Source organism: Ambystoma mexicanum, chromosome 5q (assembly GCF_040938575.1).
Source record: "Ambystoma mexicanum isolate Mex_15411 chromosome 5q, UKY_AmexF1_1, whole genome shotgun sequence".
Lineage (NCBI taxonomy): Eukaryota > Metazoa > Chordata > Amphibia > Caudata > Ambystomatidae > Ambystoma > Ambystoma mexicanum.
In genome coordinates, this window is record NC_090933.1 from 896,727,041 (window position 1) to 896,751,136 (window position 24,096).

The window sequence follows — 24,096 nt, forward strand, 5'->3', positions numbered from 1 at the left end:
GGTGTACCAAACATCTTGGAAATCCCATTTTCAACAATTTGGCCCATAGATTTCTTATCACAGCATCAAAGGCACATGAAAGATCTAAACCAGCCCTAAATATGAGGCCAGTAACAGTGATATTAGAAGGGGACAGAAAGTGGACAAGTACCACTGCATTCAGCGAAGTGCTCATGTTTTTTCGAAACCCTACTTGCGCTTTCGCATAAATATTGTTAATTTCAATATGACTCTCTAGTTGTTTTAATAGCAGAATGGCAAAGATTTTAGCTGCTGAGTCCATCAGCACAATAGGCCGATAATTCTTTGGATCACCAGGTTCCCCTTTTTTGTATAAAGGAACGATCAACACATTACACCAAGATTGGGGTATATCTGCAGTACGTAGAATATATTTGAATTTCGCATGCAAAACTACCAGCCAAAATTTCGGGTTATATTTAAAAATACAGTGTGGCATCCCATCAGGACCCGCTGCCTTTGAATTTTTAGATTGACCAATCGCCCATTCAATCCTCTATAGAAAAGGTTATATTGTTACTATTTGTGGAATTTAACAGCATATGATTGAACCACAAAATAGACGTTGACAGCCTAAATTTAGAGTACATGACGGTTTCCCAGACCTCCGCAGTGATTACAGATGTCATACACATCACTGCATTTATTCAAATCTTTTAATATATCCCAAATATTGCGAACATCATGTTTGCAAATTAGAACAAACATTTTCTGGTTTTGGGCACAATGTAATTGATGTTTGATCACCATAAGCTTAAGCCTGTAGTTCCTCAAAATTAGATGTTTTCTAGTAGTATAGTCTTCAGGTGTAAGCCAGGCTTTTTTTTAACGATCTTAACAACTTGTTCTTAATGGTTTTGTAACTTGTAATCTCAGAATTTAACGGTTTGTTATGCTTGAATAACTTTTTCTGTGTTGCCAGCGTCAGAGCTTTCATGTGTGCTAATTATGTTCGCATTCCAATATTCACGCTCATAAAAAGAGCAGTCGCTGTCATCACTACGTTTCAAGTCTCTGTTGACTAAATAACACATCCTTCTACATAATTTAGGGGACCAATGGACCAAAACAGATGACCTGTGCATCTGCGTCAAGGCAGCTTCTGGTTTAACTTCAAGTAATGCATTACAAACAGACACTACTAAACTAATAGGCAAGTGATCACTATATGTTACAGGAGCTACTGGGACAAGTTTAACCATTGGTAGCACGTTACTTGAGACAAAAAAGTAGTCAATACAGGAAGAGGCATTCCCCCGCGTCCAAGTTATTGGCGCCATATCAGAGCAGAAATGTACCAAATGACACCAATTTTCAAGATATTGAGTCCATGACCTTCCTCTCATGAGCGGTGGAGAGGCAATTCTTCAAAAAATGTATAAAGTATTTGCGTCGGCTCTAGCAAGACCTAAAGCATTAAAATCACCACCAATTATGATGAAATAGTTTGGGTTGGCAATTGCAGCAGCTCTTAAAACCAAATCAAGCAAATCAAAATATTCAAGTGTGAATTTTAGAGGATTGAAGTAAATGCATACCACCAAGAACACCATTTGAAGTACTGTCAAAAGTTGAATATTCTTCTCCATCCAAAACACTTTAAATTTTATATGAGCAGAAATGTTCAATAAAATAGCCAACCCTCCTGACGGTTTCCCACTCTCCCCCATGGCAGAAACTTGTGAATATGTTTCAAAACCATCCACATAAATAGGGGTTTTTGACATCGTTTTCTGAATGAGCAATACGTCAGGAATATCTGCCTTTTTACAAGAGTTTAACCACGCCTTTAGATTTTCATATCTGCAGCAGTTCCATGAGGTAAATCTTAATGATCGGTTTTGTAGATTTGGCTGTCTCTGCAATTGTAGTTAACAGAGGAGCTAACCAAGCCATATTTGCAGAGTTACCGGCTAAGGCAGCTAACTGTGGCATGATAACAGAAGTTAGTGGCCCTAATGCTGCCATCTCAGCAGGCAAAGGCAGGGCTTGCCCAGGAGGAGTCAGTGGGTTATCTACATATGCTTCTGCCTCCATCATTGAATCAAATAACTGAATAGAGAGACCGTACTCCTGCAAGGCTACTCTCTGTGACCAAATTAGGTTTAAGATGTTCAAAGAATGTGTTCCACAGATCATATGGTGGTTGTTCTTGTTAGAGAGTTTTATCCACTCAATATCATCTGAAATAAGAGTCCTTTAATTGGGGACAATTGTCACATGTTTCCTCCTTTCTCACCTGTTTGTGTTCTTTCTTCGATGGAGTCTTCCTGCGTATGGAACGTGTCTTATATAAGCCTGCGCGAATGTCCTCGGCTTCCAGCGTGCGTTCCGCGATCCGCATCCTGGATCGTTCAGAATGTCCGGGAATTCCTGGAAACAGCGAAGCTTACACTCGGCAGAGTATACGCGGCGATCCAGGATGAAGAGGAGGGCAAGGGAAAGGAGGTAGGTGGAGGGTTCTATAGAGCCAGGAACCAGGAACAAGAAGTTGAGAGCGAACTTCGGCAGCACACGTCAACCACAGTAAACAGTAGCGTTGAGACGCGCAGCACCGTTTGGACACTTTATAGAACGTGATCTGTGCGACACGGAAACTGGTGCGCAGCGTTCCGTGGTCGGTGGCCATGTTGGATGTACTGCCGAGTGTAGGACCTATGGGTCAGGGACCAGGAAGTCCAGAAGGGACGAGTCCGATGGTTCATTACAACAATTCTTAAAGGAGCGGTTTATTCTTTTTTGGCCATTTTTTACAGGGTCACTTATCCACCCTAAGATATTTAACATCCCGGTTGGAACTACGCCGTTTAACATATTATCTGCACTCCTATTTACTGGATGTGAGGGTACCTCATTAACCATACCTATGGCTTGGGGGTCATTTCTCACCTCTTCAGTGGGGATCTCTTGTCGGCATACCTCAGGAGTTTTATTTTGGTGAGTTGACAGTGCCTACTGCTGCAGGTGAACTAACATTTCTGTCAACCGGCAAACCTACGTTGCAACCATTTGGAATTGAGTCTCCCACTTCAGTCTTTACAGAACTCCATCGAAGAATGCGATTTAGCACAATTACCAGTTTTCTTCCATGCAGTAATTTGAAAAAACTGGCGGAGTATGCTTTTTGTGGGGTTTTTTTTCTAGCGCTTCTCCACCTCGAGGGGCGACCAACGTAAAGCTTGGTCATCGACTTTTTTTGCTAACTCTTTTGAACTTCAGTGTTCTGTGTTAGAATCTGCAAACTTTTTTTGTTCTTTTGTTTTTTCAGATTTCTCGTTGCCTAAGTCCCATCTTGGTTGGCTATATTTAGTATTTTTTTTTACTCCTCGTTCAGTTGTTCTACATCTATATGTCGGTCACTCGTAAATTCGGGAACATCAGAACTATCTGTCCTGATATCATTAGGTCTTTTGATGAGATTCTTTATTTTTTTTGGTAGAGCCTTCGTATCTAAAATTATCTTTTTTTTGGGAGGGTGCTAAATTGGCTCTTTTTATTGCTCTGGCGTGTTGGTGTTGAAGTTTGCGAGAATACAATCTAAGATTGGGCTCTTTCTGTGAAGTTAGATCACTTGAAATCTTACAAGCTATGGGGCATTATTGATTTGTTCCAAAACTTAGAGGAGACAAGACGGACTACTAGGATTGTTGCAAGATTGGGCATTATCAGGTGGAGGTGAACAAGCTTGAGATGGAATTGTTCCAAGTGTTTTATTAGTAGCTCGTAACTCTGTCATAAGAAACCTAAAGATATCTAATTTCAATGAATGGAAGTCCAACTTCAAAGTATTTAAGTTTACAACCTCATTTAACAGGTGCATATCACTCTTTATACCTGAAAATCTCTATAGGGCCTGCGGCAACCGCTTCTGCATATGTTCCCAATGCAGTATTCAATATTAATCCCGTCTCCACGGTTTGAGTAGCTACATTTGTCCCAGCGAGCTCAGTTGGAATAGGAACATTTGCCTGGATGGGCTTGTTAACCTCAGAGCTAATCTGCGCCAACATGTAGCCCTCGATTTTGCTCATCCTCACATCTTGTTCCACAGTGAGGTGCATCATGTAGTCGATAGAGCCATGCGTCCTCTCATGCCCTTTATCAAGCAAATTTAACACCCTTGACATTACCGGAAACTCTGCGAAATCACCATTACCTGTTTGAGGTCCTAATAATTTGCTTTCATCTTCATCGCCACTAATGAGATCGATGGGAAGCAACCATAAGGCTGGTAGGGGCAACCCCTCGTTATGGTTAGCCGTACTCGCTGGAAATAAAACCTGTGGGCCATTGGGGGAACTGGTTGAATTATAGCGGGGCTGTATTGAGTATATGCCACAAAAGCGAGACCCTGAACCTGCGACGTATACACACATTTCTATGCCTTCTAAGAGTAGGGCCGACATGGGCGATGGCCGAGTCAAGGGACCACGACAGAGCTTGCTCCATTCAGCCTCAATAGGTGAGAGAATGGAGACCTCAGAATTGCAAACACCCTGCGCTTTAAGCTGAAGATGGCCCTGAACAATCTGGCTTCCTTGAGCCACAGACTGCTTTGCATGTTTTAGTCCCTTTTAGTTTTCATTTGAAGGCAATGAGGACCAACATTTTAAGTAAGACCCTTTGTCGTGAGGGAACACTGGTAGAAGTCTGACATCATTTAGAACACTGAGTCCACCTGTGACACCAAGCGAGGAGAAATGGCGCGAGAAGCTCCCAAAACAAATGCACCAGTTCAGAGAGCCGAAATAAATATTTGTCCTGTGTACACTTTGGGAATCCATGAGCTTTGTAAACCAAGTGAACGTGCAACCCATGTGTGTGCAGCAGCACCACATAGATCATCACTGCAATAACTACAAAGTACACCTACAGCAACTGCTTCCCATGCACACTCTCAGCTCCACAGCATCTATGGCTCCACTATCCATGTTGTTGTGATTCTCCCCCACCAATCGGCATCTGCCATCATCACTCTGCAGCACAGAACTATGCCCTGTGGGAAACCTTCGACCATTCATCTACACGATTAGGAATAACACAGCTAGGGCCGCATAGGCAGGTGAACTCACAGTGGCTTGCTGGCACTCGCTCCCAGGGTCAACCCGGAAGGTGTGAATAAACAAAAGGAAATGTGTTTCTGTGGCGATCAGCACAACGGGCATCCCAGAGCTAGTAAGGAGAGAGAAATGAGCAGTGCCCCAACCATGTGCCACTTCAGAATTGGCAAGTTGTCGAAGCACAGTCCTGTATCACTTCAGCAATTCCAGGATATGGTTTTATTGATAGACCTTCAACCCCTTTGTAAAATTCAATGATTTTAGGCAACTGTTCCTAACCAGTCATCCTTGATGACTAATTTACAATGTGCCTTTTTACAAAAGGCATGGCCTGAATGGTATGAAGTGGGGTAAGTGACAAGCTATAGGCACAACCCTGCCTTGGATGTGAGCCTTCTACACACCAGTTTCATGACCGCTCACATATAAGGGCTGCCCTATGCTACGGTCCTTCAAGGAAGCCACTAACTGTATGAACCTGTCTAGAATAGAGGCTGTGCATGGTAACATCGAAGTCTGCCTTTGCACATGTGGTGGGGCAAGTGTTGTGAATGTTCTAGATGACACAATGCATTTGAAGGTGAAATTGGCATACTATTAAACTGAGGGCATGGCTGTGGCGCATGAACAGTTACAGTAGGCGGATGTTTGCAAGCGCAGGTGCTTGCAGCCGGAGAGTGGATGGGCCACAGCAGGCCATCCCCAGCAGCCTCAGGTCAATTTTTTCCACTGCAAATGTCGGGATTAGAGGAAGCCTGCGCAGGAGGTACCTCTTTGATATACAGGACCCTGCTGGTTTTGCTACCAGAGTCTGCGCTGGTGTGTGCGTCTTGGCTTGAGTCTGCTTCAACAATTGGGGTTGGAGGGTTGGAGGATCAACTGCTGCCCCGATAATAAACGTGTAGTTGAATACCACGTGCCCGCTTGGAAAGGATGATGATCCTTTCGAGTATTTTCTCGACGCATAATGCTTTTAAAAAAAAAACATATTTTACTAATTGTATTTTTTTGTTTTGGTGGAAAGAATCCTTTTATTCTGCTTAAATATAGTGTCCTGCGTGTCTGCTTCCCATTCAGGGCTCTGGCTCAATGAGAGTTCTTCTTCTCGGTTGGCTAATAGTGATGCATGTTAGCACCACATGGGGATTCCCTTGCTTTCCGTGCTGTACTCCACCATTTGTCAATATTCATGTTTTTGATTTGAATCAAATTGCTTTGGAAATTGTACCACAGATGTACTGTACCTCACAGGAGGTTAGTTATTTATTGTGCATTTGTTATGCGCTTGTTTTCATGGTTTAAATCCGGTATTTCTTTAATTTACCAAAGTCCTTTCTGAAAATGCAGTTAATTAGTTCACTAATCTACCCTTTCTCTTGCAGGCTGTTACGACCTTCCTTTGTTTGTACGGGATGGTGTGGTATGCTGATCATTATGGTCCACGGCAAAAGGTACTTTTTTAATTCTTTTAAAAAAAAGTTTTAGTCACCATATGACAACCTTCAGATGCTTTAAAGGTAAGAGTCTGCTGTGCATTGATGGTCCTAAAATCTTCTCCTAATCCGGTTGGGCATTGGAAGGAGGAAGGAAGTCCACTTGATCATGCATGCATGCTTAGCTAAAATCTAATTTGTAACTAATCCAGTAGCCATAATGCTCTTTTTAGGTGGTAAATGCATTCTACAGATGCAATTAGCATCATAAAAGGCAGAGTTTTAAGATGGGCTGCATCTGTAATATTGGCACTCTGCTGGGGGCAATCCGCCTATGAGACCATTTGGTGTGTGGGCTTTATTCATTAATACAATGCCTATGTTCACAGCTGCCTGAGAGCTGTCCAGTCCTCGCCTCGTCTGTGCACTCTCCCACTTTGCGCCCCAATCCTCATCTGACTTCCTTCTCTATTTAACATACCCCTCGCTCACTGGCGCTTGTCTCATAGTACCAGCTTCCTCTGCTCATTCTGTAGTACTGCCATGGAAAGGGATAAATGCATCACATTAGAGCTTCCCGTTCATGTTTCTTTGCCCAACCTTTTTCTTTGGTGTTCCTTTTATGTTTTATTTAATTATTTTTCTCTGTGAACGGTTAGCACCCCGGATGTTGTGCTGGCTTGCTAATGAAAACCTGAATGACAGGGAAACAATTCCAGTTACTTCTGCACACCCGTGCCTGCAATAAGGGCCCTTTCTTCACTTGGACAACTGCCCCACCCACTCACACCCAGTATTATCTCCTTAGTCACTGTATACATGATGGGCTTCTGAAAGGTGCATTGAGTGTTGGCCCAAGTAGTACCATTGAATGCGGCTGCTGGGTTTGTAAGTCTTCCACCTGGTAAGCACTCTACTGGTGAATTCATTAATCCTTTACTCGTTACTGGTAGACATTTGAAGTTTTTTTCTTCAGGGAGTAAAACATTATTCCAAATCCCAGTGAGGGTATTTTAGGGCAAGTTAAAAAAATTACTTTAAAAATACGTTTTTTTGTAACGCACTGTAACAGTGTATATTGGGGTTTGCAGCGCCAACTCCAAAGTTATATATGTAAAGATGGAAAACTATCTGAAACTGGCGGGATACTGACTGTTATACCTATCAGTCAAGGATTAAACCAACTCAAAAACTTTGTCAACCCACACTGTGTGCTCAGTTATAAGATATGGTTCCTAAAGGAATGGATCTATTCAAAGACTACCGATCCATACATTTATGGTGTACATTTATGGCGCACCCAGAAGTAACCGCAAGTAAACTGTTTACTGGCCGGACCCGCTTTGACTTGCCTGGATTTTGGACTTCGTTTTTGAAAAAAAAAAGGAGAGACCATCCCGTGTGCGAGTGAATCTACACGGCGTTCCAGCAGGAGGAAGTCTTTTCAGGCTGCACTCACTCTGCCTGACTTACAACTCCCCTGTGATTGGAGCTTCTAAAGGAAGTCTCCCTCCTGGTCCCACCCCCCTTCTGTTACTTAACCCGAGTGAACAGCGCACCGCGCGCGCACCCGGAAGTAAACTGTTTACTGTTCACTGTTCGCAGTGAACTGTGCTTGAGCAGCATTTGTGTCCAAAATTATATCTATACAAAAGAGGTTTTTGTGAGAGCTAGTCTCTATGCAACAGACCAAAATGGTCAAATTGTATTCACTTCGGACTAACATGCCGAATATTGAACCTCTTGTTGATCAAATTTATGACTTTCATACTACCCCTAAGCGGAATTCAAATGGGCTGCCAAGTCGTTGATCTACAAAGAGTCGATCCATGTCATATACGAGTGATATAAGAAAATTTTATATTGACAGTACATCAGGTCAGGCTGATGTTATTGACAAAGAGAGTACAGTGAGCAATGTCAACTCAACGGAGGGTCTACTTGAGAAAAGGGTGTGTCCAAAAACAATACCACATGTCAATCCTATAACTATAGATCTGTGCAAAGACATGATGCTACATGTAACTCCCACAGCTGCAAAATTGTGCACAGGTAATGATGATGATGTCGTAGCGCCCGTTACTCTGACAGATACAGACATCTGTAAAAGTAATAATACAAAAGCACAGGTCCCTCCTGTATCAATAGATTTATGTACTCCATCTGACTCATTGCTAGCAGCATTCTCTGAACGAAGTCTGCTAGGCGACTTAGCCCTCCCTATAAACAACAAAGTGGTGACCGAAATTCAATTTCATGCTGAGATAGACCAACCATGTAACAATGTGTCTACTAAAGACACGACTGCCATTGATGTCAATGAAAAAAATGCACAAATAATGCAAGTTGAGTTAGAATCTGCTTACACTGAGCCCCCAGAGAATCTATCTGGTGATGATGAAAATGCAGATCACTTGTCCCAATCCCCCGTTCTTTTTCCGGAATGTACTAATGATTCCTCTATTTTGTCAATTTCTTTTACCCAACATTCTCCCAAACGATGTGGACGCAATAAATCTGTACCCCATCAACCACAAGCAGCTATTACTTTGGCACCAACAGAATTAATTCTTCAAGCTATGAACACTGCTTTGTTTTCTCTAGCTAAACTTTATGAAACACTGGATGCCAGATTACTGGACCAAAACTTTTTACTTGGAGAAATTTTGGAGAAGAAAAGTGACAAATGTCAGCATACTGAAAGTGTAATACTGAAAAGCCCTGACCCATATAAAATGCACTCTATGTTGTCTGGCTTAGTGGAACAGATGTTTTCTAATATGAATGATAGTGAAAAAGCACAACAGAGAAGAGAGTAATTGTAAGCACTTAAGCTGAGGATACGGAAAAGGTCAATCGTAGAACTAATAGTATTGACATGATCAATAACATACCGGATAGCGACCTAAACCAACATGAAACCAATGATAACTCCATGGTGACGAGTGAAAAAAAGAATCACACCGGATGTGTTAATCATGATGTGACTATAATAGTAACCCTTGAGCACCAAAATAAAAAAGACACTGATTTAACTGTAACAGGAGTTGAACCGGTTGTGACATCCAAAACATTTTCTACTGAGTCGCCTTTGGAGAGTGGAACATATAACATATTCAGTGTGACAAAAAAAGGGAAAAAACAACTGTCCAACATGCATTCGGAGTCTAAAAAAAACAAAAATCAGAAATTGACTAAAATGCAGAAGAATACGAACACGCAACAATTTATTAAAGCCCGAAGTACTCCTGATAAAAGAACACAAGGGAAAAGTGCAGAAATTGTGAGGAAATACATCGCTATTAGTAAAAGCAAAACCAATTTACCGCCTATACAACTGGCTCCTAAAGTAACTAAAAACACAGTGATCAATGATGTGAGCTACGAGCCGCTTGATGAGTTGGTAAATGAGGTTTCCAAACAAGTGTGTCTGGAAACTTCATTAAAGACTTTTCCTCCCTCTCAAATACTAAAAGTAAATGAGCAAATCAGTGAAAATGAAGAAAGTTGCCAAAACAATACATTTAGAACACTGGAAGAAAGACGAGAAGACATTATGAAATCTATGGGCATATTTGCCTCCAGAGATCTTCATAATTCTGATGACAGGCACTCAAAAAGGAAGGAAAATGATAATAACCTGATGGGAGAAGATAGGATAAGAAACTATGAAGAGTCTGAACAGTTAAAACAATTGCCGCTGAAGAAACAGCAAGAAAATAGAACACCTTTCAGGAATAGTCACAAGAAATGCAATGACATGACCCATGTAAGCCTCCTCCTGAAATGTCGCGGTGGTGAATTTGGCCTATATGACCTAAATCGATCTTCCGTATTAAACATCTTGCGTAGTGTTCAGGCTCTTCAGGAAATAAAGTCCAAAGATTTTGAACAGATTGAATTTATCGATGATCAGGATAGATCTGTAGTAAAAATCTGGATGACATCTGCTATTGTAAAGTATACTATTTGGCAAGCACGTAGTGAAGTATATCATTTAGGCTTCTTGCTTGACAATCCTATGGCAGAAAATAAAACGAATGGTACTTTACCATCCAATGTTGCCAACATTTATCCCTCACTTCACACTAGCGCCAATATAAACAACATAAAACCCAAGGTACATCCTGCTGGGACCCTCATTGAACCTATGACGATTAAATTTTCTACAATAGGTGCAAATGAGATGAAAACTATCACAACTTATCCTCAGAACAAATTGTATAGCAAATGCTAGCTTCCAACATTGAGAAATGAAACCACTTTTAAGCTGGCATCCTGGAATACTAGGGGCCACCTGCACCTTGCAAACTCCTCAGAATCTGTATTGGGTGCTTATGACATAGTCCTGTTACAAGAGACATGGCTCACCTCCCCCCCCCCCCCGTATGGTATGGGAAAATCATTACATCATCTTTGAACCTGCTATTAAGTCCGTGAGAGGCCGCCCCAAAGCTGGACTTCAATAGCTATATGCAACTGGTTCGTATTTCAGCTGAAAGCTATATTATAGCATGTATAAACATCTATTGGAATCACTTAGACATCACAGAAAAAAGATTTTTCAAAGATCTGATAGTGTTTAGATAAAATTGACAAAGACCCCTTGATCAACTCTACAGTCATTGCAGGTGACCTGAATATGGACTGTATGAATGACAGGGGGGGGAAAAGAGAGAAACTAAGGAAAAGTGGACTAATTTGAGAGAGGTTTTGTTATGGTAAATGGTGCGGTCCAGGGTGATATTCCAGCTAGAATTACTTGGCAACAGGGTTCTTTAATCTCCACCATTGACTATGTGTACATCAATAGCGAATTCTTCTCTACCATCTCTTCCTTTGAGGTATCTAAACAAATAAAAAGTGATCATAGTCTTCTCTGTATGACTTGGCCCAGAGTGAGTGAATTGGCTATGAGATCTAGACCAAATCATACAACCAACCTAGAAATCTCTACCAAAGGTCACAAGTTTAAATGGACTCCTGAAAACTTGAACGAACTACTCGTGGCAATATCATATCCAAATGATATCCTGAAATCCAATTTACAATTTATGAATGGAGAGTATGTTAGCACCCTTCAGTTATTTAAAAAACCATATGGGGTGTGTAACAAGCCTCAGAAACAACATTGTCATTCTTATGATGAAGAAATTAATCTAAGGAAATCTGAACTCAGGAGGGATATCCGACATATCACCCTATTAAATAATAGTGATAAGATCCTCATGATTTCCAAATACAAAAATCGCTATAGGAACTGGATGAAGCAACGAAGAGCTGCAATGATAAAAGATGCTCAAACCATGCTTCATTCCATCACCTCTAAGAACTCTGCTTTAGTTTTGGGGCCTAATTAAAACTGTGTACACCTCTAAACAATCTATAAGACAAGTAAATGCAGTATCGGAAGAAATTTGGGTCCAATACTATAACTCTCTGTATGCTGAAACCCATTACTCTGATACAGTAAATGAGCAGAGCTATGATGAGATACAGGACATTGTATATGATAATCTGGACATAGAAATTTACATTAAAAAAATTAAGTAAATCTAAAGCGCCTGGCCCAGATGGCCTATCCAATGTAATGCTAATATCTAACCCGGAGACATGGGCCATGATCCTAGGAGTGATATTCAAACAAGTAATAGCTAGCAAAAGAATACCTGTATCATGGCAAAAATCCATTATTGTCCCCATTCATAAAAAAGGAGATAGATTGAACCCAAAAAACTACAGACCTATTGCGCTCTTAGATGCGCCTGGGAAAATTTTTGCTCGTCTGGTGTTGCGAGATTTCAATAAATGGACCAGAGAAGCGGATCTTAATGATCCCTACCAAACAGGTTTTATTGTGGGTGTAGGGACATCAGTAAATTTGCGTACTCTTGAAGCCATAAAGCAGCACGAATTACAAGCAAATCAACCTCTTTATATGGCTTTTGTAGATTTTGAAACTGCATTCGACTCTGTATCAAGAACCCTTTTGAGTAACAAACTAAAAAAAATGCATGCCCAAAGCATTTATTACATTGGATCATGCAGTTTCACACGGGGACCTCTATCCAAATCCGTCTGTCGATGGATGGTACATTATCTAGACCAATTCAAACATATAGGGGTCTGAAGCAAGGTTGTCTGCTGGCATCAACCTTATTTAATTACTTCATTTCAGATGTAGTAAAGAAATTTCGCACAATTCAGTCTGATGCTCCACGTCTTGGAATGTATCCCATACCTTGGATGGTCTATGCAGACGATTTAGTCCTTTTAGCTAAAACTACAAACTGGCTGCAAAATCTATTGTACCAATTAGGAAAATTTGTACATGAAAATGAACTGGTAATTAATGTTTCGAAAACAAAAATTCTCAAGATTGTGCCCAATAAGAAAACCAGGGTGTATAGTCTATCACTATCTATAGGCATGAATAAATTGGGAAATGTCACACAATATAAGTACTTGGGATTAAATATAAATGACTCTAGAGCAGATGCTCCCTATATTGATGAGCTGAAAATTAAAATTGGCACGTCTGTTTCACAGGCATCTATTATAAATCACAGATTTTGTACCTTTTCTCTAAAACCGATACTTGCCTTTTATTGTCAAAGGGTAGTCGCAATTGTACTCTATGGTGCAGAAACCAAAATCTGGAGAGACAAGATGTTCTGGCAAAAATTGGAAGGCCAATTTTGGAAAAAGGTTCTACATACACCCATGGCTGCTCAGATGTGTCTATTAAGATATGAATTGGGTATTTCATCATTAAACTGCATGTATATGTGCAAATTATGTAGCTTGTATAGGAAATGCATTATGGCAAAGCAAGATAATTCTTTAATGCAAATCCTGTCCAGCTACATAAAAACTAGTGACCATAAAGCAGTGAGTGCATGGCGGCAACAGGTTGAAGTTTTTTTGCTGAAAACGGAGGTTTCTGTAGAATTGCTAGTTACAAACCCAGAACGAGCGAAGGGAAAAATCATTATATGGGATTGGATAAAGACCTATGAGGATTGTCAAAAGACCAAGCATGCTGTCCTCCATAGAATCATTCCAAAAAAAATTCGGACTAGTGAAAGCTATCTGCTAAAATTCCCAGGTGCCGAGGCAAGAAATGCATTTTTGCGATTTAGAATGAACTGGTGGCACACCAGGAGTAATCTAGCCAAGTGGAATGCCATTGATAAATCTGAAAGCTATTGCAGATTTTGTAAGAAACCTGGAAATGCAGGGACTATGTATCATCTGATAGCAGAATGCCAGGCATTATTATCCATGAGAATTGACTATTTCAAAAAGCACTTTGAGACATGCACATTTCTTACAGTCGAAGACTTTTGGCATCGAATTTATAACACACAGATAACCACGATAAGATTAGCGGTTGTGAATTTTCTCATAGCTTTAAACCTAAGGGAAACGTTGCCAATAACGTGGCAGACTATTGTCTGAATTACGTACAGCCTAACATATCGTTTTGTCTTATCTGCTTTTATATGTTTTAATTTTAAATATTTTAGACTTAATTTAGTGGTCTTTACATAAAGGAAGTGAAATTTTAGTTGTGTTATACTTTGATGACCTACCATGAGGGCATGTCAATTTGTGTTGATTATTTTGTGCTGACAAACTTGTATAATGAATTAACTCTTAATTGTTATGCAACTTTGAAATTTTCTTTTTCTGTAAATTTATAAACGTAAATATATATTGAAAAGTTGATTTATCAACTAAATCAATAAAAAAAAAAGTAATACTTAATTGTATACAATTGTGTATTGTTACATCACATACCACTTAGAAATGTGAACATTTACAATTAACCACACATTTGGGTTATGAGTATTTACCGCTTGGTTGCACATGGCTATTGTTTCGCCAGCTCCTCTGGCTTTGTCTAGGCTATTGGTTCTGTCCTTTCATAAAACCAAAAACATAGATACACACATGTCCTTGTTAACATTCCCTCAATTATTTACATTCCCTCAATATATAATTCCATATTGTCTGTAGAAGAAAGTGGAGAAAACAGAAAAGGAACATAAATTAGATAATTGCGTGAAAGTGCGTCGGAGCAGTTTTTTACACCCCAAAATGTTTTGCTAATGCAGTTTGCTGATTTAAAAAAGGTATACAGCCCCATCAGACAGGCGAAGCACAGTCTACATTTTGAACACACAAAGAATATCGTACAAACATCTTTACTGCCATACAGTATTCTCCTGTTGAGAGGTAACAGTCGGCCAGCTGGACCTGTGTGTCCTCGAGCTCAAGGTGGTGTAAGCTTTATATCCAGTATTCACCCGTGTTGTACTTTCGCCAGGTAGGTCCAAAACTCTGCTCAAATATCTTTAGGCCGGAAGGTGCTCGGTAATGTCCCAACAAAAAATTCCTTGCAGTTCTCAGCCCAAGTAAGATCCACTCACCATTCCTTGGTGGTGGGGGTGGGAAACTTACCCTTCCATTTACAGAGGATACAACATTTAGCCATCATGCATCCCATATTAACAAATGCCCTCGATCGCCTCAATTGAATGTCTGGCCACAGTCCAAACAGTACCCCCATTGGGGAGCATGCAACTCCAGAACATGTGAAAGTGGTCTGCACCCTCCAAATGACACCCCGAACATGCACTATTCACTTGCAGCTTCATTTTGTTGAGTTTATATGGAGTATAATATAATTTCTGAGGCTTGTGGAATCTGCTTAGATCACATGCTGTGCATAGGCCGACATCTAGTGGAAGCTGCGGAGTATTACAGTTTGTTTTTCGAAACTCGAAAATGGGCGTCGACACAGGGTGTGCCAGTAATACTATCCCTAGTGTGACGTCCACTGTACCCAAGATCCCTCACGCGTCTAGGATCCTCAGATAGTTTTTTTCCGCCATACTGGTCGGAAGCATTTTGCGGAGTCCCCTGGCCTTAGCCATACTTTTGCTAAAAATTTTAAAATAATCTATTGACATCCTTCCCCACCCCAACGTCGAACTTCGACACTCGACGCTGGCTGGAGAAGAAATCGACCGTCGGCTGCTGCACGACGGATTTGGGCCTCGGAAGGCCGCTGGCCTCGGCCCGGGCCTTGGAAGGCCTCTGGCCTCGGCCCTGCAAGTAGGGAGAGTGGGGGGTGGTACATACTCTACACTCTTGGTATATACACCTTATACATTTCCTACACTTAACAGCCCGATGCCGCAAGGTGCGTATGGAGGGTACCCCTTTTCAATTCTGCCCCAGGTGCAATCGCAAATACCCTTGGGTCGACAGGCACGCCACGTGCAATCTCTGCTTGCCGAGGGACCACCCCGAAGCGAACTGCAGAGCGTGTAGTAGGTTAAAACCTAAGACACTTAAGGACCGTTCGACGAAGCGTTGGGCCCACCACGCCAGGTAGGCGGCCATGGCAGCGGAGGGCGCCTTCAGCGACACCGTACTTTCGGACGGCGAGGGCATTACGGCGTCGAAAGACAGCCGAGCGCAGGTCCCCGACCTCGGAAGGTCGTCCGGCAGGGCGGCTATCGGGAAGACCCCCGGCGACACAAGCGCTTCACATACTACACACACTAAACACACTAAGTCCAACCGAGACTCGACGACGTCGAGTTCTCGGAAAGAGGCACAAACAGAACGGTCCGATTCGGTGTCCTCTGGGCGCTCTCGATCAAGATCGCCGCATGACTCCAGGCAATCATCCACTCTTGCCAAGAGTGCCTCGCTCCCTAGGCTAACAGAAGTTCGATCGTCGGAAGACGAAGACGACTTCAGCCCCCAGGCCGCGCTCCAGGAGTCAGAGCCCGCAATTAAAGCCAGCGAGGCCCCACGCTGGAAGGACAGGGACACCACCCCCGATCCTCGACGCCAGGCGTCGAAAACCTCCGGAGCCACTAAAGGACAGAGAAAACATTTTTCCATGCACGGGGAGGGGGGAAAACAGCAGAAGACACAACCTTTACACTCTTCCACACCTGTGAAACACACCTCTCCCCCTAAAGAGACAAAACCAGGTCTGCTGATATGTCTAACACCAGCAAAGCTACTCAGGTTAAATCCCATAGACTTGCTGAGAGAGTCATTCCCAGTTCCAAAAAATGGTCCAGTGAAGACATAGATAGGGTCATGTCAAGAATGTCTTCTTTGGCTGATTTTTATGATAAAAATCCAGAACATTTCCTCTAGTATGATCCACAAGGGGCGACTCCCTCAGGCTCTACTGATCCTATTCCCCCCCCCCCCCCCCGAGTAAAAAGCCCCGGTTTGAAACTCCGATGAGGTCAGAACCCTTCGAGGTTCAACCATACGCAAGACCATACTCACTGTATCAAGGAGAGGCTTCCTTTGGTGAGGACCAAGAATTTGGTATGGTAGAAGAGCAAACCGGGACTGGCTACTATGGAGATGATGAGGACCAGGAAGAAGAGGAGGACCCGGAAACATACAGAGTAGATTCCCCGGTAGAGAACGAAGCCCCGGTTACCGACTCCCCGGTCGATAACCAACCCCTCCTAAACGAGGTTCTCGCACGTGCAGCAGAACATTTCCACATTGACACCCACGGTGTCCAGGAGGAGAGGGACTTCGCAGAAGAGTTAGTGGGATAAAGGAGGCCTGTTGCCCAGACCATCCCTATCCTTAAGTCCATTCAGCGGAGAATGGATCCGTCCCTGGTGAACCCGAACCTCACCAGAGCAGTCAATCCCAGGGTTGAAAAACTTTTCAGGGCGGCCCAGTCTGACCCTCTCTATATAAGAGGACATCTGAAGCCAGACTCCCTAGTTGTCTCCAACACTCGTAAGAGGGCTGGAACACCCCTGTCATCGTCCGAAGCTCCTCCCGACAAGGAGAGCAAAAAACTATACGGTTTCGGCAGGAAAGTAGCCTCAATGTCCGCCTATCAAGCAAGGATTGCAAACTCCACCACCCTGTTGGCCAGCTACAACTGCCATCAGTGGGAAGAAGTCGCGGCACTCATAGCCTCTGCTCCTGAACCTTTAAAGGGCCAGTTAGCTCGGATTTCCGCAGAGGGTAGAGCCGTGTCTGGTTGCATTTTGAAAGCAACCTTCGACACCGCGGACAACACAGGCAGATTGATAGCAGAAGGTACTGTTATCAAGAGACATGCGTGGTTACGGCAGTCTGGTTTTAAGGCAGAAACCCAGGCTTCATTATTGGACAAACCGGTGGAAGCCGATCTGTTTGGTAAGGCGGTCGAAGACGCACTGAAGAATGTCAAGGACGAATATGAGACACTCAAGTCCCTTGGCCAATTAACCAATAAACCCCCTAACCAGAGAGGGAATAGTAATTTTCGTCGCCCACGCAGCCAAAATTCCCAGAGAGGATCTACCTATACCCAGGGGCAGGGTACACAGTGGAACAGCAACCAACAGTCTACCTAGGGTTACGGCAGGGGTAATAAGAGAGGTTGTGGTAAAGGCAGAGGCAGCCCCAACAAGGGAGGCGGCACGCCTCCACCAAAGCAGTGACGCTCAGTTCAGGGTCCCTTCTCACGCAACCCCAGTAGGGGGACGCATTTCCAACTCCACCCAGGCTTGGGAAGGGATCACATCAGACAGATGGGTGCTGTCAACAGTATCCACAGGATATTGTATAGAACTACTGCAGCGTCCCAGAACCATCCTCCACGACAAAGAGTACATTCTTTAGAACATCAGAAGATTCTCCTCAAGGAGATCGCCATTCTGCTAGAAAAGGATGCGATAGAACTCGTCCCGGGACACCAGGTAAACAAGGGTATTTATTCAACTTACTTCCTTGTGCCAAAGAAAGATTTGACAATGCGCCCAGTATTGGACTTACGGCCTGCCAACAAGTATGTCAAGCCCCAAAAATTTCATATGACCACGCTACAAGAGGTAATCCCCCTCCTAAAAAAGGGGGATTACATGGCAACCTTGGATATGAAAGATGCTTATTTTCATATTTCCATGTTCCCAGCGCACAGAAAGTATTTGCGCTTCAAGGTGGACAGTCGACACTACCAATTCAAGGTACTGCCCTTCGGGATAGCTTCGGCACCAAGGGTATTCACCAAGGTACTGGCGGTGGTGGCTGCACACCTACGCAGTGAGGCAATCCCAGTGTACCCTTATCTGGACGACTGGCTCATAATGGGGGAAACCCCAGGAATTTGCAGGACAAACATTCAAAGGACTATCGACCTCCTTCACGAGTTAGGCTTCTCAATCAACGAGAAAAAGTCAAGCCTGGTGCCAAGCACCTCAAAACAATTCCTAGGAGCAATCCTAGATACCCAAGAGGGGTTGACCTTTCCTTCAGAAGAAAGAATTCGGAATATACTACTGCAAATTCCGCATTATCATTCCGGTCAACAAATAACGGTACGCAAAGCAATGCGTCTACTGGGCATGATGGCGTCATGTATTTACCTGGTACCCCACGCGCGCCTGCGCATGCGTCCCATGCAGGAATGGTTGGCGAAACAGTGGTCTCAGGCAAGTGGTCAGTGGGACGATCTAGTGGTCGTTTCACCAACACTGGTACAAAGCCTTCACTGGTGGACAAGAGAGAATCTCGCACAGGGCAAACCCTTTTACGATCCCGAGGTACAGGCAATAGTCACTACAGATGCATGCCTGACGGGGTGGGGAGCTCACCATCTCCACCACACAGCTCAGGGTCTCTGGTCTCACTCAGTGGCCAAGAATCACATCAACCTGCTAGAGCTTCTGGCAGTATTCAGAGCGCTTCAGGCGTTCGAGCCCCACCTACTAAACCTGTCAGTGCAAATCCGGACGGACAGCACAACAGCCATGTTCTACCTGAACAAGCAAGGAGGGACTCGCTCGCCAAATCTGTCCAAGCTTGCCCAGAAAATCTGGATATGGGCACTCAGACGGAACATCTTCCTGTCATCACATGTTCCAGGGGAGCTCAATTCCCTGGTGGATGATCTGAGCAGAGACTCCCTCCCAGAGGAACACGAATGGGTTCTACACAGAGAGGTCGTAGAAAATATCTTCGCTCAGTGGGGTTCCCCCACCATAGACTTATTCGCCACAAGCGAAAACAGACGATGCCCAGGATTTGCATCCAGGTTCCCCCAACCAGACTCCCAGGGGAACGCCCTGTGGATGAACTGGTCAGGGATGTTTGCGTACGCTTTTCCACCAACTCCTCATCAGGAAATTGGTGAACAAGATGAACAGAGAGTCGATGACGCTCGTCCTAGTTGCTCCCATGTGGGCAAGACAACCGTGGTTTCCACACCTACGCAGGATGGCGGTGTGCGAGCCCATCAAACTTCCAGCCTGGTACAACCTACTGTCCCAGCACCAAGGTCAAACAGTGCACCAGCAACCCAACTCAATGAACCTGGCAGCATGGCTCCTGAGGTCATAGAGTTTGGACATCTCAATTTGCCACAGAGGTGTATGGACATCCTAAAGGAATCTAGGAAACCAAACACAAGGCACTGTTACTTTGACAAGTGGAAGAGGTTCGTTATCTGGTGCCAGAGTAGATCAATCAACCCGGTTGATTGCACTCCTTCCACTATTGTTACATACATGCTCCACCTGCTGGATGCAGGATTGGTTTTTAACTCACTGAAAGTACACCTGGCAGCCCTGTCGGCTTACACCACTTCCCATAGCAAAGTTTTGTGGTGGAAAGTACCAGTAGTTAAAGCCTTCATGGAAGGAGTAAAGAGACTTCACCCTCCTATTTCAAACCCACCACCAGGGTGGGACCTTAATGTGGTGCTAGCCAAGCTCATGGGCCCCCCTTTCGAACCCATGCATAAAAGCAGTCTCAAACACCTGACTTATAAAACGGCCTTCTTAGTAGTTATTACTTCTATAAGAAGGGACAGTGAAATTCAGGCTCTGTCAGTGCAGGATCCCTTCTTTACTGTCCATAAAGACAAACTGGTTTTACGCACACACCCTAGGTTCTAACCTAATTTTATATCTAAATTCCATGTAAACCAGTCCATCGAGCTTCCGGCTTTCTTCCAGGACCCACAAAGCTCGGCTGAGGTGAAACTACACACTCTAGATGTGCGTAGGGCGGTCCTCTACTATGTAAATAAAACCAGACCGCTAAGAAAAACAGATCAACTGTTTGTCTCCGTAGCTACAGGCAAAGAGGGGGATCGCGTCTCTAAAGGTGCCATCTCGAAGTGGATTATTAACTGTATCCAGCTGTGTTACTCACTCTCTGAAAGAACTCTGCCTTTCACGCCAGGAGCCCACTCTACTAGAGGCATTGGGGCCACTCTGGCTTTCATTGCAAATGTACCCCTTGACACCATTTGCAAAGCAGCTACTTGGAGCTCTATTCACACTTTTACTCAGCAATACTGCATTGACACCCATTCCAAGGCAGATGCACAAGTGGGACAAGCGGTTCTAAGACCCTTATTTGCTCATGACCCTTCTCACATCCCACCTCCTTCTTCAGGTACTGCTCGCTAATCTATGCACAGCATGTGATCTAAGCAGATTCCACAAGCCTCAGAAGGGATACCATACTCACCGTAATCGTATTTCTGATGCTTGTATCTGCTTAGATTCACATGCGACCCACCCTTCCTCCCCTCTGAGAGAAGGCGCTGATTGCTTGTAGTCTTACCTTTCTGTCTATCTGCTTGGATTATCTGTACTCGGGCTACTCCTCATGCTACCTCATGTCAGAAAAAATACAATCTGAGGATCCTAGACGCGTGAGGGATCTTGGGTACAGTGGACGTCACACTAGGGATAGTATTACTGGCACGCCCTGTGTCGACACCTATTTTCGAGTTTCGAAAAACAAACTGTAATACTCCGCAGCTTCCACTAGATGTCGGCCTCTGCACAGCATGTGAATCTAAGCAGATACAAGCATCTGAAATACGATTACGGTGAGTAATGTATCCCATATTAAGGGTCTTGTATTGGATTAAGTTAAATCTAGTATTCACTGAAACTTTTCTAGTATGCATACACATCAATTTCCACTGTGCATCTGAAAGTGTATGCCCATATCTGCTGCCTATTTGCACCTTACTCCAGGGCTTAACAATTTAACCTTACCCATTATCATTTTGTAGTTGGTGGTCACCAACCTGTGCCCACCCCCTGAGTTGACAGTGTAAGCTATGTGGTCATTTTCTGTGGGCTCTTCAGGGTATGTCTCCCATCTTGCCGATACTGCCGCCCTCAGCCTATAGTATTGGATCAGTTCTAGACCAGAGGTCCCTCCTCCCTGCTTCCAAGTCTGCAGTGTCATGAATGCACCCTCAGGGAATACATCGGTCAGTGTCCTGTACCCAATCCATTCCCATTGTAAACGCACCGATTCATCCCACTTGGGTGCAAGGCCCGAGAACTTCCACATTGGTAGCCAGCGGTGGTGGCAGCGAGCCGCAGGAGAGGGGGGATTCACATGTACCCCTACCTGAACGATTGGTTGATCATGGCATGTTCCCCCGAACAAGCCCTGGAACATCTCAGCGTAACTTGCCACTCTCTCCACAGACTGGGCTTCTCCCTCAATTACAATAAGTCCCAGATGATACCATCTCAAAGACTCCAGTTCACTGGAGCAGTCCTGGATGCATCCCTGGGGAAAAGCCTCACTGCCAGAGGCGAGAGCTCTACATTTCTGCAGATGGTAAGCCAATTTCAGAATGCCCAGCGTCTTCCTGCATTTTGAGGTTTCTCGGCCTCATGGCATCCTCTATTCTCCTAGTGCAAGAGGCTTGCCTGAGAATTAGATCCCTTCAGTGGGCTCTCAGGACACAGTAGTCTCAATTATCAGGCAGGATGTCAGATCTACTTCAGGTTCCGAGCAGGGTCGCACAGGATCTTCGGTGATGGGCCTGCGAGGACAACATTCTGAAGGGAGAACCATTATGGCACCCATGGCTGGAGATAACGGGGTGGGGAGCACACGCCAACGATCTGACAATCGGCAGTCAGTGGTCTCCATCTGAGTCCAAACTGCACATCAGCCTTTTGGAGCTGGGGGCAATCAGACTGGCGCTGAAGGCCTGTCTGCCCTCTGTACGGGGAAAGAATGTCCTGATAATGATGGACAACACGGTGGCCATGTACTACCTCAACAAAACGGGTGGTGTAGGGTCACTACCACTGTGCAGAGAAGCAATGCAGCTCTGGTTCTGGGCAATTGAAGAAATTTCCTTAACTGCAGTTCACCTAGGCAGAGCACAGTGGCGGATGGTCTGAGCAGGCAGAGCATGGTTTCCCATGAGTGGGAACTAGCTCAGGAAATCCTTCAACAGATCTTCTCCCTTTTGGGGAATACCTCATGTGGATCTGTTTGTGACCAGTGTCAACCGAAGGTGCGAACTATTCCGCTCCAGGGAATTTCCCCCAAGAAGAGCTCAAGGAGACTCGTTCGTAGTGGATTTTGAGTTTACACTCCCGTACGCGTTTCCTCCAGTCCCTGTCATTCCTCACGTGATCCGTAGAATAAGAAAGTTTGGGAAACCCACAATCCTAATTGCCCTGGATTGGGCCAGGAGAACGTGGTACTCGGACCTTCTGGCCATGTCCATCTGCCCTCCAATACGTCTCCCACAAAGAGAGGACCTTCTCTCGTGAGAGGAGGGTCGGGTTCTCCATCCAGAGGTCAATACACTCAGCCCTCACGCATGTTTCTGAGAGGCTGAGGTACAAGGTTTCGGACCACCCGTATGTGCAATAAAGATTTTGCTTTCGGCCAGAAGGCCAGCAACAAAATTCTTATACTGGTACTGTTGCAAGTTCTGCAGTTGATGTAGGGAGAAAGATGTGTGGACCCTTTTCAATGCGATACACCTATGGTGTTATCGTTTCTGCTGCATTTGCCAAATCTTGGGCTTCAGATTGGAACAATCAATTTATGTCTAGCAGCACTTTCCATATTCAAGCACACCTTGGAGGAGGCATCTTACTTCAAAATACCATTAACTCAGTTTCTTAAAGGACTGACAAATGTTTCCTCTTCCAAATTCCAACTTGGGACCTTAATTTGGTTTTAAAGTTTTTGACGTGTTCTCCTTTCGAACCACTCCATTCCTGCCCTTTAAGGTTGCTAACTTACAAAACTATTTTGTTAGAAGTGATAACAGCAGCCGGAAGGGTGAGGGAGTTGCAGGCCTTATCCTGTAAACCTCTGTTTACCACATTGTATAAGGATAAGCTTGTCCTTAAGGTCAAACCCTCTTTTCTACCCAAGATTGTATCGGATTACCATTTAAATTTTATTACAGATAATTGTGCTTCCAGCCTTCTATCCTCCACCTCATCCTGGCAAGGAAGAGGAAAGATTTCATAAACTCGATCCAAGCAGAGCTCTAAGCTTTTATGTTTCAAGAATGGCAAAGTTGCGACAGCACGACCAACCTTTCATTGGGTATACAGGACACAAACTAGATATGTCCACTACCAAACACTCTATCCAGATGGATCATATTGGCTATTTCGAAGTGCTACAGTCTAGCTGAGAAAGATCCCTCAGAAGGGTTAAGGGCTCATTCCACTAGGGGCATGGCAACGTCCTCTGCACTTCATATGGGAGTTCCGATAAAGGATATCTGCGAG

At 44.0% G+C, this 24,096-nt stretch overlaps 1 protein-coding gene across 1 annotated transcript in view; it reads left to right on the forward strand.

Annotated features, from left to right (window-relative positions):
• The window catches only part of PTDSS1 (phosphatidylserine synthase 1), a 1,048,798-nt gene that overhangs the window by 871,967 nt on the left and 152,735 nt on the right, over positions 1–24,096 (forward strand). Inside the window, exon 11 of the mRNA XM_069621400.1 lies at positions 6,464–6,532. Coding sequence (XP_069477501.1) covers positions 6,464–6,532 — 69 coding nt within the window. The remainder of the gene's footprint in view (positions 1–6,463; positions 6,533–24,096) is intronic.